This window comes from Chionomys nivalis, chromosome 6 (genome assembly GCF_950005125.1).
Source record: "Chionomys nivalis chromosome 6, mChiNiv1.1, whole genome shotgun sequence".
NCBI classification, from domain to species: domain Eukaryota; kingdom Metazoa; phylum Chordata; class Mammalia; order Rodentia; family Cricetidae; genus Chionomys; species Chionomys nivalis.
In genome coordinates this window covers 17,143,597-17,162,383 of record NC_080091.1, presented here as the reverse complement: position 1 = coordinate 17,162,383, position 18,787 = coordinate 17,143,597, and the positions used below count along the sequence as shown (strand labels likewise).

General features: G+C 39.2%; 1 protein-coding gene across 1 annotated transcript in view; it reads right to left on the bottom strand.

Moving 5' to 3' along the window:
* The window catches only part of Vrk2 (VRK serine/threonine kinase 2), a 103,878-nt gene that overhangs the window by 60,711 nt on the left and 24,380 nt on the right, over positions 1-18,787 (bottom strand). The window contains exon 3 of the mRNA XM_057772366.1: positions 215-264. Coding sequence (XP_057628349.1) covers positions 215-264 — 50 coding nt within the window. The remainder of the gene's footprint in view (positions 1-214; positions 265-18,787) is intronic.

Genomic DNA, 18,787 nt, shown 5'->3' with positions numbered 1-18,787 from the left:
GACTGTACCATGGGGTCCCCTCACACATGACTCCTTCACTAACTGAACTATATGTTATTCATTGTACTATGCCCACGGGACATGAACAGAAGTGGAATCCTAAACCACTCTTTCTACCTAAAAGAGTGGAGGAAAGACTGTACTTTTATGAAAATAAGGCAAAATGGGGGAAAAGTCAGAAATACAGGACTATAAATGTAAGAACAAAACTTACCACTTTTATTACATGTCTTGCATCTTTGTTTGGTTTATTTGTGGGGAAAGCTGCAGAAAAAAAGAGACAAGTGGAAAGTAATAGTTATTCCAAAACAGTGCGTATCTACCAAATCACAGAGATCTTAGATATAAGTCCATGAACTAGATGTTGTAAGCCTCTTACAACTGTAGCACCATCTCTATAAAAACTGCTGCCGAAGCTGGGGAAATGGAATAAGTGTCTCACTAAGAAAAATTGACTGAGGTCTGAAACTCATGTCTGTCTGACACCAAACATACTACTTATCATATTCTATAGTCAGGCATTCAGATGTAAGACATGAACAAATAATGTTAATCACATGATCCAAGTGCAGGGGAAGGTAAGAAAGCTAAAACAGATGAGATTAAGCATGTTCAGGGTGTTCCAAGGATATAGTTCTCACATATATGCCATGGTGGGCTTCTCATTGATCCAGCTGCCCAAATGACCCATGCTCCTGTAAGGAGTCCCTCATCCATGCTCCTGTAAGTTTGCTAAACTAGCTTTGTGTAGAATCTTTCCTTAGGTCTGTCACTGGAATCATATCGGGGGCTTCCTCAGGAAGTGATATGGTGTATGAACACAAGCCAACAAAACCAGAGAGATGCTAGAGAGAAACAATTGCAATGGAAGTTAATATAGGTAACTAATGCTGATCTGTCCGTGGGTAAGATGCCAGAAGGGGCAGTCCTGATATGGCTGCCTTTACCCATGTTGAACGGAATGATGCGGCTTCTCACTGTAGTGACATTTGCATGTTCCCTGCTATGTTTTGTAAGACAAGCAAGCAAACTTGACCAATCTGAGGAATGGAAGTGCTTGGGAGGAACACCAAGGTTGTCTTCCCTAATTTGGTATGGGGTGGTATGCCTCCTTGCCCCCAAACCAACCACCAATAGACCTGAAAATGTAGAATAATCCTTAGAGACCAGCATGTACAAGAGGGATCTAAGCTAGATACACTGTTAGTTGTATGGTCTCTCTGTTGTGAGCACTAAAATAACTGAAGCTGACCTGTCTGCCCAGAAAGAACTGGTCCAAGTAAGAAAAAAAAATGTGGGTGCTACTTTAATGTGGTAGGAGAGGGGCAGAGGTGAGGGGGTGAGGGTGAGTGTAAGTGTGAGATCCCCTTCTTGGGGTCCAAACTTGGACTCCGAGGGGTAATCAGTCCATTAGAAAGAAGAGGGAGATGTCAAAGTGATAGAAAATATTCTTCTGGTCCAACCTCTTCACAGAGGAAAGGAAAATCCATGAGTCTGCATTCACATGGGGGCCTGAACCATGGCCCGATAGAGGAAATTATAATCCTCACAGGTACTCTTCACCTGAACTACATGAATGGAAAAGGGAGAATTAGGAAATGAAGGAGCCCACGGCCAAGCCTGACTCATGAGGCTATTGAACATATAGTAGATGAGGTCAGTCTGAGTGACATGGAAAAAGAAAAAAAGTATGAAATTTCCCATCCCTTCTTAAAATCAAGGCTGCATAAACATGCAAAATCAGTCCCTGATGGACTGGCTCCTATGAGTCATTGGCCTCTGCTTCTCAACAGCTGAAGTTCCCATGAGCATCACTAACTGGAAAACACAGGAGGAGGACAAGCATTCCTAAGGGAACTGGACATGTGAGAGACAGTGTTTGCTGCTTCCTTCACTGAGCTAGTAGAACAATATTCACAGGAGACTTAAGAAAGAGGCCAATCCAGTAGGGACTAGGCAAGTGGTATGGGGTTTCAGGGACTTCGCTGAACCTCATGGTGAGAACTGATCTTAAGGAGCTAGGAGGGGCTGTGGCACATCACAGCGATTTAGACAAGCATGTAAATAAATCAGGATTATACCGTACTAAAGCACTTGTCCAGGTTACTTAAGGGAAATGCATCAGCATTTATGGCAAGGCAGAGTTCTTAGAGGAAACAATCTGACAGAAAACCAAACTCTGTCCTAGTAAGAACAGCCAAGGAAAACAATACAAATACAGCTTATGCCGGTGAGTGTGTGGAGTAAGGGGAAACACTCATCCATTGGTGGTGGGAGTGCAAACTTGTACAGCCACTATGGAAATCAGTGTGCAGTGTGATGGTTCCTCAGGAAGCTGGGAATATGTCCACCTCAAGGTCCAGCTACCCAACTCTTTGGTATATATCCACAGGACTATATAATCTACTACAGAGACACCTGCTCAACTATGTTCACAATAGTTAGAGACTGGAAACAGTTTAGATGTCCATCAATCAATAAGTGAATGGAAAAAGAAAATGTACTACATTTGCACAAGGCACTGAGATTAAAAGACAAAAAAAAATGAAATTTACAGGTAAGTAAATGGATGGAACCTAAAAAAAAAATCATCCTGAGTGAGGTAACCCAGAGCAAAATAGAAAATTATAATATGTATTCACTTATATGTAGGTATTAGCTGTTAACCTATATATAAGCTTGCTACAATCTATACAACCACAGAGTTAGGCATAGAATAAGGGACTGGGGGAAAGGGAGAGTCTCCCTAGGAATGAGAAAAAACATAGATTATTATGAATTGAATGGAAGTGGGGAGACTGGAACTCGAAGATCAAAGGGAGAGGGGATGTAAAGAGGGGCTTAAGTGAGGGAATATGAGGAAGGGTGGCAAAAACATAGGGGCTATATGTAAACCTATAAGATTCTTAAAATATATACATACATGAAAGAAAGATAAATTGTCATTATCAAATAATGGGGAAGGCAAAACCATAACTAGATATTTCTCACTACCAAATAAAACCTCCAGTGCCCAGAATGGGTTATATCTAAATGAGTTGTTGGCCAGAAGAGCCCCCATGGAAACCCAAAAAATTCTATAGTCAAGGCTATTTGTTGCTCTCTACAAACTAATGGTAAGTCTGTAATTGCTGAAGACAACAGCTACATAACTCACTGAACATGGAGAAGTCTGGCAGGTGTCAACTAAGAGCCTTCACTCTAACTGACTAGTGTTTACTTCTCTTCACACTAACAGAGGAGAAATGTGAATACCATCTTGGTTACATACACTGAGATCTACAATGGGGGCATGCCTGCAAGATGTGCTAATGCAACAACTCACTATTGAGTGAGAGTAACCAACCACTATCTGATTGGAATTAAGGAGATTAGATAGACCAGGACCTATGGGAAAACCAAGCACCACTATTCAGCTAAATAACATAGCAATGTCTCCTATCATCATTCTGCTATAGTCATAGACCAGTGGCACAGCCATGTCCAATAGGAAAGACAGAAGTCATAAATCTAGCACAGCTGTTTGACAAAGATCCAGCAAAGCTGAGCCACATGATGGCCGCCATGCCACCTTTGGTTTTCATCTCCACCTGTTGCACATCTGGGAGACTTTTAATATGTATATAATTTGGGGATATTGAATTGATGGAAAAATTGTTATGAATCATTTATGCCTTCCCAGGAATGCTATTTCTAAACTTCCCTGAGACAGTCCTGAGTCTACTATTCCCCCACATTAGGGAGATATCCTTAGCTACCTGGAGGTCTTCCTTATGCCTTGGAGGTTGTGACACACATAAATAAGCCAGAAGTCTCTTTATGAGGCTATGAGACATTCAAATAACATCTGTCCCTATATTTATCCAGGAACAAGACATTCAAAACAAAGTAAACTAAAAAAGGTCAACAAGATTCAGCAGGCAAGAAGAGTTGGCCACAGATCAGATTACAAGAGTTTTCCTACTATACACTCAGAAATATATAGCATATACAGCAGCAAAGTTAGATTAGCTGAAGTTACCTCTGCCCTACACAGAAACTTACACTGATGAACAAAGAATGAAGTGGAAGATGATCAAAGCATGCAACATCAGGAACCCCTTTCTTAGAAAGTTAGCACATGCAGAGCCACCTTGGTGTCATATGACCAAGGAACAACAGAATGCCAGGATTAGACATATAGACAAATTCTATAAAGGTATAAAATGTAAACATTGTATTATGCCAGAATTTTAATAATAACTGCAGCATCTTTGGCCTGAGGATATTTCTTGGGCACTCTGACCATTAAGAGTTACTAGTAAATTACTTGGGACATGGCAGTAAGCCTGTGAGGGCTTGATGATTGTTTTGGTCTAATTTCCTTGTAGCCACAAAAGCAACTAGCCTGAGAACAGCTTGTTATATGCCTCTAGATTTTTAAAAATTGACTTATGGGGTTGATAAGTAAAACTGGTTATCAAAGATAACTGGTTATCAATGAAAATGGTAACTCTGTCCTGTCATAGTTTATTAATAATGACTAAAAGAGGAGCAAAAGGAAGTGAAACACATGTTCAAAAACAAAAATAACATGATCTGTGTTTTGGAATACATAAATGTATCCCAACTTAGTAAATTCTCTATAACTAAAGAAGCACTCTGGCTGCCAGATAGTCAGGAAGCAAGATTTTCCAGACCACCATGGTCTGGCTCATTTCCCTCCCTCGCCAACTCCTTATAAACTCTGCTGGGACCTGTGTCTCCACCAGGTAAATGCTTTCTCTCTGTCCATCTCTCCTAAAACAAAGCTAAGAAGTGTCCTGAGTCTGATTCTTCCTGTTGCTGCCCTTGCATCCACCCATCTTCAGGTCCTGCCCTCATTCAGAGCTGTACTCTGGCAGATTAGTATCTTAATCAGGCAACATCGAAGAAGCTTCCTAAAAGGAGCTGGGAACTATACAAAGACTGGACACCTAGAACACTCAGTCTTAAATGGAATGTTTCCATCAAATCTCTTGCCTTGGGGCTCAAATCTGCAGAAGAGAAGGGGGAAAGACTGAAAAAGCCAAGTGGGATAAAAGACACCAAGGAAACAAGGTCTTTTATACACATGAGGACTGGTGCATATGAATTCACAGAGACTGGCAGCATACACAGGGTCTTTACAGGTCTAATCCAAATGGTCTAAGCCAGTACCGAGACAGGAAGTAAACACCAAGTCTCATCCCTAACCTAGAACTTATTTCCAATTGATAACCAAACACTGCTGTAGGAATTCCTACAGCCAGTAGCCTTTAAGTTAACCACCCTCTTGGGTGTGGCCTCTTATACTATAAATGCCAATTTAAAGTGTGCAGTTACTTTCTCATCCAGCTGTAGGATTCAGTTGCTGTTCCCCGTTCAGCAGAGAGCTGTTATCTCTGAGTCTACCCCAAAATAAATAACCCTTTATTATACTCAATCTGAGTTAGTATGGAATTTATTTTTAGCATCCATCTTCATCTGGCACCCACGTGGATCTGGATTCCACACCTATTGGGTGGACCGCCTTAAAAGGCCTAAATGGTCCGCAGCCCAGAAATTCTCCCATCCCTACCGGTTTGGCTTGCTTTCACCTACTAAGTGGTTTTTTTGTAAAACCCCTGCCACAACGGAGCTAATTGCACACCGCCACTTGGAAATTTCCCAAGCTACAGCACATTCCCCACTCCACTGCCACGTTCCCTGCCACACTGTGAGTTGCACAGCTTCCGGTTTGTGCTCCCTGCTCCTTAGGTATGTATGGAATTGATTTAACTACTTTTAATTTGTCAAGCGAAACATATTTGTCACTATTTAACCAGTACCAAGGTAGAAAACCAAAGAGGCCCAAGAATTGTTCGTGGTGCCACCAGTTGGGCCACTGGTTGTGAGTCTGGAACAAAGACACCTGCTGGACAATAAAGATTATTACACCTAAAACAATTTACCGGACCTCATAACACGGGTAAATATTTTATTAACTAATAAATCAAATAACTTGAAAGTTATATAATGGCAGACAACATTATTATTGAGAATTTTAGTAACCCTTTTGCTACTACTATGGATTATATTCTGCAAGGCATATATGGATATTGTGATACATTCATTGATTGGATATAGGGACTCAATTCTTTTCTTCATATTATATCCTTAAGAAAATCGTTTCATGACAGAGTCAAGAATGAGGCAGACTTTACAGACTAATAATGATCAACTAGCTGACAGGATTAATACCATAGAAAATCAAATGTTTCCTGAAATAATTAATACTATTAGAAAGGGTAACATTAATTTCACAGAAAAATTTTGAATCAATGTCAAAGGGTACTGAGAAATTATCTGAAAATATTCCTAGTGTTGAATTTGACAATCAAAATTTGTTAAAAAGTTATGATAGGTTAGCAGATAAATTATCTCTCCAGGAAGTCAATATGTAGACTTTCTAAATAATGTCCAAGGAAGAGAGGTTATCTTTAAAGGAAAAACCTCAGACCTTGGAATCACATGTACAAAATGAGGACCAGGCTCAATGAAATCACTAGAAATACATACAGGCCAGGAGATTCAGGCTTTACATAAGACAGTAGTAAAAAGATTTGAAACGAATGAGGAAATTATTAGAATTGATGAACAGGGAAAGAAGGTAAAAGAACAGGACTCAACATCGCCGGTAGCTGTCAGAGATGACTTACCCAGGGTGTTAGCTTCCACTCTGTAATCTACTCTGACAAAGCATCAAGTTCTAAAGGCCCAAAAGGAACCAAAGAAGATAGATAGAGACCTATAAGAATGAATGATCTAAAAGAAATTAAGCAAGCAAATGCATTCTGCATTTGTTAGGGAGATGGTAAAGACATGGGCTTCTAAAGACAAAGGCAACACCACATGACTGGTTTCAGTTAGTTTCATCAGTCCTGGATAAGAGACATCAACTAATGTGTAATGTTAGGACAACAGGGAAAAATCAAAATGATTTGAGACCTCCCAAGATCAAACTCTTGGTGAGTGCACTTATGCTGAACCACAGGCTCATGCTCTTTATGAAGAACAAATCTTGTCCCCGTACCACAAAGCAACCTTAAATGTTTGGAACAGGATTCAAGAACTAAGAAAACAAATTGAATCATACCAGGGTTAAATAGGACCAGAGAGAACACTTTACTGACTTTTTACAAAGATTAACTAAGGCTGTGCAAATACGAGTAACAGACCCAGATGCTAGATGAGTACTTATTGAATCTCTGGCTTTTGAAAATGCCAACTTAGAATGCAAAAAGATATTTGGGGCTTTAAAGGTTAGATCAGCACCAATGGATGAATGGATCCTGCATACAATGAACAAATGAGACATTTGACTATAATAATGAATCTTGGGTAGGAGAAGCAATTTCCAAAATAATGAGGAGACATCAAAATGGCAAATGTTTTAATTTTGGTAGAATAGGACATCTGAGAAGGGATTGTAGACAAAGAATTCCTAGAAATAATATCTCCTCTGGGAATGGCAAAAATAAAAGATATAAACCTTATGAATTACATAGAAGGTGTGGCAAAGGCCGACAATGATCAATGAATGCAGATCAACAATAGACAAACAAGGCAACCCAATACAATCAGGAAACTCCTTGCGGGGCCTCTCACAGCCCCCCAAGTCAAATGTGATCTAGTCATTGCCACTCACTATAGAGGACATATCTCCCCAGGAAAATTAAAAATCCAGAGCCTTCTGTAAAAACCATACTGTTATAGATGATGGAATAAACATGGAGGATGAATCAAAAATTCCAATAGGAAAGAAGAAACATATATTCTGGCAGACTTCTATAAATGATCAAAGACCAAAGCTAAGAGTGTGTATAAATGGCATTTTTATTGAAGGCTTACTAGACACAGGTGCGGACGTAACTATCATTACTCCAGAATCTTGGCATCCAAATTGGCCTCTTCAAGAGGCAGATGTTCAATTCCTAGGAATTAGACCCTATCTCAAGTGAAAGAAAGCACAAGATGGGTTAAATACATAGGGCCAGAAGGAGGGAGAGGAAGGCTGAGGCCATACGTGGCTAATATTAGAGTGAATTTATGGGGTCATGACGTGCTGCAGCATTGGAATACCCAGATTAGCATTCCTGCAGTTCCAGAAATTCATAATTCTGGGATGAATATTACAGGGTACTGTACACAAAGATCACCAGTCATTCAGGCTGTACAAGAACATAAAGCAACTAGCAAACCTTTAGAGGTACCAACAACCCTACCTTTCTCAGTTAAGTGGTTAACTGAGAAATCAATATGGGTTAAGCAATGGCCACTAACTGAAGAAAAGCTGCAGGCTTTAGAACAGCTGGTACAAGAGCAACTAGATGTTTACCATATTGAAGAATCAACCAAGCCCTTGGAATTCTCCTGTATTTGCTGTTAAAAAAAAATCTGGTAAATGAAGAATGGTAACAGATAAAAGCTTGCCTCTGAAAATGGTCTGTCAGTTACTCTAGACCTTAGCCAAAGCTGGTTGCTCCAATGTTGCAAATGAGACTTTGGGCGATTGCCCAGGTAGCTAGTTGTCTCTGTCACTTTGGAAGTTGCTTGACTGCACTTCCTGCTTACACAAGTAATATTATTTCCCTTCTGCGGTCTTTGATGGGGTTGAAGACTACACAGTCATAGTTACTTTCCTTTCATGACTTGGCGAAGTTATTTATAATACAAGACTTAAACTCCTTAGGATAGGGTAATTATTGAAGCATTTATCACAAGTTTTTTTGTTTGATATTGTTTATGCTGTTGTAATTCTTATTTTTATCCTGATATTTGTTCTTATTATATATAATTTTGTATTATGCTTAGAACTCTCTTATTTAAACAAAAGGGGGCAGTGCTGTAGAAAATCCTACAGCCAGTAGCCTTTGAGTTACCCACCACTTAGGTGTGGCCTCTTCTACGATAAATGCCAACGTGAAGTGTGTATTTTCTCTCTCTAATGGCTGCTGGATTCGGTTACTGTTCTCCATTCATGCAGAGGACTGTATTCTGTGAGTCTACCCCTAACTAAATAAGCCTTTATTTTACTCAGTTCTGAGCTAGTGTGGGATTTCTTTTTAGCATCCATCTTCAAAACACCTTTTCAAAGGAAAAATTAGTTTTCCACAATGGATTCTCACAGTATATAAAAATAAACACTTAAGGGCAGGCTCATGCCCAACCAAAAAATAAATAAATAAATAAACTCAATTGTAATTTTAGAGGGTTTTGATTGTTTTTTTTTTTTTTTTTGTTTGTGTCACAATGCTTTGGCTGGGCATTTTTTTTAACCCTTACAGATCTGCTTATATATTATGATCTCCAATTTTGTTTGTATAGTTTTTCTGGGTATGTGAATGTTTGTGTTCCAGCACCTGCACGTGTTTCTTGTGGTTTGTTTATTTTGGACTCTTTCTTTCTATTTGTTTTGTTGGTGGTGGTATTTTTTATATCTGGTTTGTTGCTGTTGTTGTTGTTATTAATTTTACTTTATATGCCTGTTTGTATTTTAACTAGAGAAAAGAAAGGGTGTAAATTAGTGTGGGTAGTGAAGTGGGAATATATGGCAGGACTCCTGAACTTGGACGTTTTACTGTGAAGGACAGAGCTTGGCTGCCTGTGTCTAGAGGGGAAGGGTTGGGTCCAAATGTCATGAAATTAGAGGGCAGTGTTCTGTGGGTGGAACCTCGCAGTCAGACATTCCCAGGGGCAAGGCCTAGCCACTGGCACACCTCAAGGAACTTACAAACAATGCTATACGCATTGATCTTAGGTTGTGGATTCATATTTTAAAAAGATAAACTACACATATCAACTAAAGTTATCTTTCCATCTGCATAATAGAGTGATTTTATTTTCACATATGCAGTTCCAACTACTAGAGGAAAGGATTATGCAGGTTTGAGGAAGAAGAAAATGAAGAATATAAACACAGAGAAGGGTTATGTTGCTGGTATGGATGAATGGTAAGAAAACCCATCTTCCTCATTTATGACAAATTTGTTTAACATGATACCTCAGGCTGGGGAGAAACATTCCTGTCCCAATCTTGGTCCTTGTGCAGCAATACCTATATCAGGTATGTAAGTGTTACATATTACAGCTCAGATGGAAAGGTATCCCGGCAGTCAGGAGCCAGGGAATAACACAAAGTCACACTGCATAACAAATCTCACCAAAAGATTCATTGGGAGGGAAGAACTCAGGAGGGTGGCTGTCTCTTGTTAGGCAAAAAACAGCAGAGAACTGAGCAAAAGACATGGTTTACATAGAGTTTCTTGGGCCTGAGATTGGTGGGATTTTTCAGGCCTGACTTTGGGGTAAGCTTAGGGATTGGTGGGATTCTGATTCTTGGCATTAGTCTTGGGCTTGGGGGTCACATCAGGAGCAGGGTATTTTTCCTTGGCCCTTTTACCCTACAAGGTAAGTTTTCTTTCTTGCCTCTTGTCTAAAAGCAAATGACCACAACAATAATTAAATCTTTTAAGCCTTTAATAGAATGTAAGAGACTGAAGAGTACAGAAGAAAATGGGGATTTCTCATAAAGAAATTGTTATTATAACCACTGGGGGGAAATTCCAGCATGATGAAGGTTTGAGTCTGGGGTGATTTCACTGTGTGTTCCCACTACTACGTAATATGAATCCCTTTTCATGTTGCTTCATATTAACATAATGAAGGTTCACACACATTTGAGGCATCTCCATACCTATCACGATATAGCTATACTACAGCCTTCCTGAACTTCCAAGACCAGTTATATTAGACCCCCACAGTCTAAAATCAAATGCCCAGAAGGTCCCTGGAGATAAATGTTTCACATACATAAGCACTACCCCCCTTACTATTCCCCTTATAGAATCATCAGCCAGCTAATTGGAGAAAGGAATATCTGCTTTTAACGAAAAGCCAAGCCTATTCTAGATATTAAATGACATTGGAAAAACCTTCCATAGTATCTGCTTTTACTGTCTGGTGAAAAATAATCAGATATTCATCAACTACTTATCTAAGTGCAATATTGTCATAAAGAATAAAGCCAAAGACATTGCAGAAATTAACATTAACACTTCTGATATGTGATGCCTTGGGAACTAATGACATCTTACAGATGTTGTCCAACACATAGCAGCTAAATATAACTGTCACTGCTTGTGCATGAACTCAATACTACAAGTCATTTTTTCTACTATTGATCTTGCATATTGATGATAGTTTTGCACAATAAATTTCCTATTGAATTGTGTTAACATAACTTGATTTGGCATTAACAAAAATGATTTCACATGTAGAAAAACTGATGAGCCTGGAATAGAGTAGTGAAAGGAAAATTTCAAATTAGTTGGGGAAAATGTAATCACAATATGGCTGTGATAACTGAGTACTCCATGAGTTGCCCGGATGACTATTTTTAAAGTATTCTGTCAAACTTTAATGGGAAACAGTGAATATTAGGTCTATAGCACATCCCACAAAAACATAAGAGAAATTACTCAAGAGGAAAAATATTGGTTCTAAACTGTGTTAGCATTTAACATGAGGTCAATACACATACACATGAAATAATGATGTATATTAATTGATAAAATGTCAAGAATCTTCATGAGTTTAAATAAACTAAGTTCATCAGCTAAAATAAGAAAATGCCATGCTATTAAAACTCAGATGAATCTATACTATTGATAAAACACAAACTTAAGCTTGATTATGGTAAATTACTAAGTTAAACACATGATAGAAAACAAACCAATACAACAAAATTAATTCAAAAAACAAAGAAAGCTAGAATATAGAGTTTCAAAGCTAAAGAAACTGAGGGAAGAATTATTAGATAGCAACCCAATCATGAAGCCCATGAAGCCGGGCAGTGATAGCACACGCCTTTAATCCCAGCATTCAGGAGGCAGAGGCATGCAGCTCTCTGTGAGTCTGAGGCAAGCCTGGTCTACAAGAGTTAGTTCCAGAATAGGCTGCAAAGCTACAGAAAAACCGTGTCTCGAAAAAGCAAAACAAAAACAAACAAACAAAAGAAAAGAACCCAATCATGAAATAAACTGTAATAAAGATAATATACCTTGAAAGTATATAATAGTTTTAAAATATATAAATCAACAACTATCAGAATTATAGGGAAAAAATAGTGACAAAATAGTAGAAAATACTAATAGCATTAAATACTGTACAGGCAAGCAAAGAAAACAGATCCAAACTGAAGTGTAAATCTAATTAATCTTTATCGACAAAAACAAGCAGTCAGAAATCAGGGTAAGAACCTAAAGGATCAGAGAAGCAGTGGAGCAGCCACCAGTGACTTCCTACCTCTTCTGTTCCTTTGTCCACAGGGGATCCTGTCTCTGCCACACCTACCACTTCCTGTGCTCTATCTACACTGCTCCAAACCTCTCAAGTTAACTAATAGCTAGCTCTGCCCTCTGACTGCAAGCAAGCTTTATTTGTCAGAACACAAAATATTACACAACACCAAACTGTACAGTTCACCATTTTTCTCTAGAAGCTAGACTTAAAAACAATAAAGAACACACACTCTCTTCAAGAATGAATAAAATATTACTTTTACACTGTCCAAATTTGTATCAGGAAAATAACTCCCATTTTCAATTCCTTTTTATAATTTAAAATAAATTTTTTATGTAATAATGTTCTCCCTGCAACTCCTTTCCAAACCTTCCCACCTCCCTATCCCCAGGCTTATAAGCTCTCTCTCCAAACCTTCCCACTTCCCTATCCCCCAGCCCTGTGAGCTCTCTCTCTCTCTCTCAAAATCTTCCCACCTCCCTATCCCTAGCCGCATGAGCTCTCTCTCCAACCCTTCCCACTCCCCTACCACCAGCCTTGTGGGCTCTCTCTCCAAACCTTCCCACCTCCCTGTCTCCTAGCGTTGTGAGCTCTCTCTCTCCAAACCTTCCCACCTCCCTATCCCCAGCTTTATGAGTTCTCTCTCTCAAACCCTTCCTATCTCCCTATCCCCTAACCTTGTGAACCTTCACTCAAAAACAAATGAAACAACAAAAGAAACCTCAAAGGCCAAAACAAACACATGAAAAACCAGTAAAACAAAAATACCCAAAAGAACAAAACAAAAGGCACACATACCACAAAAACATGGACTCTGTTCTTTTTTGGTTTTCTATTCCTGGACATGAGGCCTGTCCTGGTGATATACACAGTGACACTGCCCTGGAGAAAACAGATTCTACATGTCCCAACAGGTATTAATTATAAATAGTTTCTTGGTTAGCAATGGAACTTTGTGTCCAGTTCCCCTTCTGCATGCTGTCCATTGAACACGGGAAAACCAAACGGATGCCCAGGTAGAAGCTTCACCAGTGACTAGCTAGAGTTATGGTGCTGGAAGGAACCTTGCACACTACCAGGGGAGAAAAGCAAGCATCACTACCACACAGCTACAAACTGTGACCTATAACAGTAAGCTGCATGCAGGATCCACTGGGACGATAGTGACACAAATGTTATGGGAAGAACCAACCACTTTTTGCTTAGATTTGAGACCCAATTCATGAGATGATACCCATTCCTGATATTGCTAAAGTGACTAAGAACCTGGGACCAGATAGGTCATAGACTCCAGGGGAAAACCTAGTCTTCTAAGGGAACAAAGCAATGAAATGACCCTTAATGATGGATACTATACATCAGTGTATCACACAACCTTCATCAGAGAAGACTCCTCTTGTAGAAACTAGTAATTAACTGAGACCTACAATGACAAAATGTGAAGCGAGTGAGAGACTTTAAAGCACTCATCCCTAAATGTAATGTCTCTGAACCCCTTGCTTCAGAGATCAGAGACCTATGAAGAAAGAGGGGGGAGGATTACAAAGGTCAGAGATAGTGGATGATTCCAAAGTAACAGTGTCTTCTGGAGACAATGGGGCTGTTGCACATATGAACTCGCGGAGACTGTGACAGCAAGCACAAGTCTTGCCTTATTCACAAAGTAACTCTTAAAAATACTAAGCCATATTCTCTGACCATGGTAAGTGGTCCCAAAGGATAGGTAAAAGTGTACTAGAACCCATGAAATGCATAAAACTGAATAATATTGAGAATATATCAAAACTAATTGGAATACATTTAAAATGATGATTGACTTCCTTTGCCAGGGTGTAAACCAAACAGTAGAGATAGTTCTTATTCATTGAATTGTGTCTCAAGCACTAGGTTTAGAACTTACTCATATTCAATGAATATTTAATAGATGTGCTAACGAATGGATGCTATAGGTGGAAATTTATAGCATGAAATATTTTTACTTAAAAACACTCTAAAAAGAGTGAGCTGAACGGTCACCTTAACTTAGAAAACTAAAGATATGAACAGAAATTAAAAAAATCAAATTCATTCCATGTATTAATGAGCATATCTAGGGCACATTTTGCAGTTTCTAAATGCCATTCCTGATTAAATGAACCAGGAGTGCATAGAGAAATGGCTGACTCCAGTGACGGACAAGGAAAAGCAAGATAAGGTACCTAGGCTATACCATGCATGATAGTAATAAATTTTAGCCCAAAGAAAAATATTCATTGACCATAGTGATGTAAGTAATTGAATAAATAATTAAGAAAGATAAGCTAGTTCTTTCTTTTGAGTAAAATTTAGTTAATAAATGTAGATGAAATCTTAAAAATGCAAAGGCATTTTTAGCAAACATCACAGTAATGACCATGGTAAGCAAGTCATTAGTAAAGGCTAAAATTAACCAGTAAATGGATGAAGAGAACCAAGTGTCATTATTTCTCTCTACAATATACTATTTGTAAATGGAAACTCATAGCCCGAAGTGAGAGACCTGCAAGAAGCCAACAGGTGCCTGCCTGCCTATTAGATCAACCTGAGAAGAAATACAGCCTAAAGAACAAGGTTGTATGGGCAGTTGATCCTTCTTCTTGAAGCACAGAAACAGTTAAGGAAATAATAGAACTCAGACCAATTCTCTTGCAAGATGAAGAAGGGACAATTATATGTGGTGGTGTTGACCTTATTCTTGTAGCAAAAGAACAGATGCCTCTGTAGTGCACCGTAGCAGCACAAGAGACTCCAATATAAATGATTTTCACACTGAGTTTTCAACAGGGCTAGAAGCTCTGGAGAGTAGCCAAAGGGAGTGCGAAAGGGTGGGTGGAGTACTCCATGCATTATTCTGGTCTCTTTCCTTTGGGAGCACCTTATAGTTTAAGAGTAGTTACTTCTTCTGACCAAATTTAGACATTTTTAATTCTTTCTGTATGGTTCCCTAAGCGTGCTGAAAAGAGGATAGGAAATGGGGACACCATTGTCTGAGTAACCTGAACTTCTCGAAGAAAAGGAAGAACTCACCTAGAGAGGCTGAGATAGGGGACAGAATGCTTCAGACAGGGCTTTTCACTCATTCCAAAGACAGGAAATGACTAGGAGGAAGTCCATAAATCAGAAACACAGAGACTTGTGTGGGGTAACTGAGTCAATAGAATATTCCAGGCTTTACTTACTTAGTATTTATTCCCTGCATTCCTAAGTGTGCTAACACTAAAATTTCTGAAGTCTACAAACTAAATACCAAGGAATAGCTTAAAACATGAGGATACATGTGCTAACTCCATGAATGACAAAAACACAACCGAAGAACCACTGGACACTGTGCATGTGCATGCAATCCTAGATAATCAACAATCAAGAGTGAGGCTGGGAACCACTCGGGCTCTAAAGTTGAAAAGCAGACTACAACACTTATTCTCAGTAAAAAGACCAAGGAGTTTACTCAGTGTTAACAAACTAATTGCTATTTTATAGTCTGGGATTTAAGAAAGAAAAAACAAAAACAAACAAAAAAAAAAACCACTGGGACATCCAGCAGAGTGTAAGAGCCACTAACAAGTTAAACTGTGTCACAGCTGATGACCAGGGTACTGTCATCCAGACACAGCGAAAGCAAGATGTGACTGCCTCACCAAAAATGATACTACGCCACGTGGCTAACACAGACAAGAATTATGGGCTAATTTAAGTTCTAAGAGCTAATAAGAGGGGCTGGAGAGATGGCTCAGAGGTTAAGAGCATTGCCTGCTCTTCCAAAGGTCCTGAGTTCAATTCCCAGAAACCACATGGTGGTTCACAACCATCTATAATGGGGTCTGATGCCCTCTTCTGGCCTGCAGGTATACACACAGACAGAATATTGTATGCATAATAAATAAATAAATATTTTTTTAAAAGAAGAGTTAATAAGAATCCTGAGCTAATAGGCCAATCAGTTTATAATTAATGTTGACCACTGTGTATTTCTTTGGGACTAAAAGGCTGTGGGACCAGGTGGGACAGAAACCTCGGTCAACAGAGAGAGATGAAGAGCAAGAAAAGAGATATTTTGATTGACAGAGCCATTATAGGGCTAGCAAGAAACCTGGCACTAGAGAAATTCCCAGGAATTCACAAGGATGACCCCCCCACCTAAGACTTTAGACAAGAATGGAGAGGGTACCTGAACTGGCCTTGCCCCGTAGTCATATTAATGAATATCTTAAATGTCACTATAGAACCTTCATTCAGCAACTGATGAAAACAGAGGCAGACATACAGCAGAGCAATGGGCTGAGCTCCCAAAGTCCAGTTTAAGAATGGGAGGAGTGAGAATATAAGCAAAGAGGTCAAGACCATGATGGGGACACCCACTGAAACAGTCTACCTGAGCTAAGGGGAGCTCACCAACTCCAGCTGGACAGGGAAGGAGCCAACATAAGTCCAAACTACTCCACCTGAATGTAGGTGACAGTTGTATGGCTGTGGTGGACTATGGGGTCCCTGGCAGTGGCATCAGGATTTGTGTCTACTGCTTGTACTGCCTTTTTGGGAATCTATTTTCTTTGGATGGATACCTTTGGGGAGGGACTTGTACCTTCCCCAAAGCAATTGCCTTGCCCTCTCTGAGGAATGGGTTGGGGGGAAGATGGAGGTAATGGGAGGAGGGGAGAGAGTGGGAGCTGTTGTTGGTGTGGAAAATAAAAAAAAAAAAGATAGTTTGTTTCCTTTTCTTAAAAAAGAAAAGTAAAAAAGAAATTTGAGAAAATTAATAAATCACAAAAGCTAATTCTTAGAAAAGATCAATAATGTGAGAAAATCTCTGATCCTAACTGGCAAATACAAAATAGAGGAAACACACTGGACTTGTATCTCATTCCCCAGGCACTATGAAAAACAATAACATGGACATTACAAGGGTCAACAATAGGATACTGTATACAATGTAGCTGAACCTCAAGTGTTCAACCTACTAGAAGATTGAGGAAACCTACCAAAGTCTGAACACACCCACACACACACAAATTAGCCTTCCAAATGGAAAGACCCAAGCCCAGCCCAGCGGGTTAACTGGGGAATCCTATAAACACATAAATAGGAAATTATAACAACACTTTAAAACTTCTTCTAGAAATAAATTTAAAAGGAACACTCAGAAGATTCTATGAAATTTGCTTCACATTACTACCAAGACTACATCAATACATTAATGGAAAAATAAATTACATGAGTATAGACCTGATATTGATGCAAAACTTCTCCATTAAAATATTAGACACTCATGTCTTAAAAATAAAAATTTAAGAAAGCAAAAGTAAAAAATATTAGATATTCAGATAAAAATTTAAGATAGATACCAATTTTATGTGAAAATTTGCTACAGGCACCAGTGCTATGTGTGGTGCCACACTCGTGGAGTCCAAGGACGTGAGAGACTGGGACAGGAGAATGCTGAGGCTAGGTTGAACTACCCAGTTCAACTGTGTCAAAGAAGGAAAGGACAAATAAACAAGACAGGAGAGAGGCAGGGGTGAGAAGAAGGAAGAGGCAGTAAATATCAATGTAAAGTGTAACAGCAAAATAATGAGTGAAAGACAGATGAAAATTGAGGTAATGTGTATTTCAGAATCAACAATACCATAATCAATGAAGGAAAATTTAAAGACAGAACTTGATTAAATTTTTTTGCTGTTCTGTAAAAGACACTAAACAGAATTTTTTTAAAGTCTGTGAGAAAATATCAGGAAAACATACATTTGAAAAAAAAGCATAATAAAATATACAACACGCTCTTAAAATTTACAACCCCAGTGCCTGGCAAGAGAAATTTCTGGTCAAAGGAGCCCAAGAGACCTTGAAACCACACAGAAGTTATTGTCACTATTATGTCTCTGGCAGTGCTTATGTCCAGAAATGAGCTCAAGCTGGACTATAGATGGATTTCTAGTGGTTAGATAAAGCCAGCATTCCCCGGGAAATTTATGAAACAGGTTGGTTGCCTGTCTTCAAAAGGAATCATTTCCCCTGCTCCTGGCCTTCTAGACAAAGGGCTCTCAAATGACTTATACCTGTGGCTGCACACTAAAGCCCATGCTGACCTCCAGGCTCCCTCAGTCCCTGTTCAAGTGTCTTTGTTATTTATTTCACCTAACTTCACCCCTTGGCTCTACTCCACTGTGCTAGCCCCGGGCGGTTCCAGATCCTGGGCTCCCTTTATAATGGGAAGATTTCCACCTTCCACTCCCTCTATTCTTCCTTGCTTTTTTTTCTCTTCTTATGCTTCTTTAGGCCAGGTCATGTCCAATCCGCTCCCTTCTCTCTGCTCTGGATCTCCATAATGCCCCAGGACATATTCTCTGTCTTGTCCACAATAAAAACCTTCCCTATAATCATGGAGTGGCCATTTTGGTGGTTCTCTCTTGTGTTCCTTGAATTTAGCCAT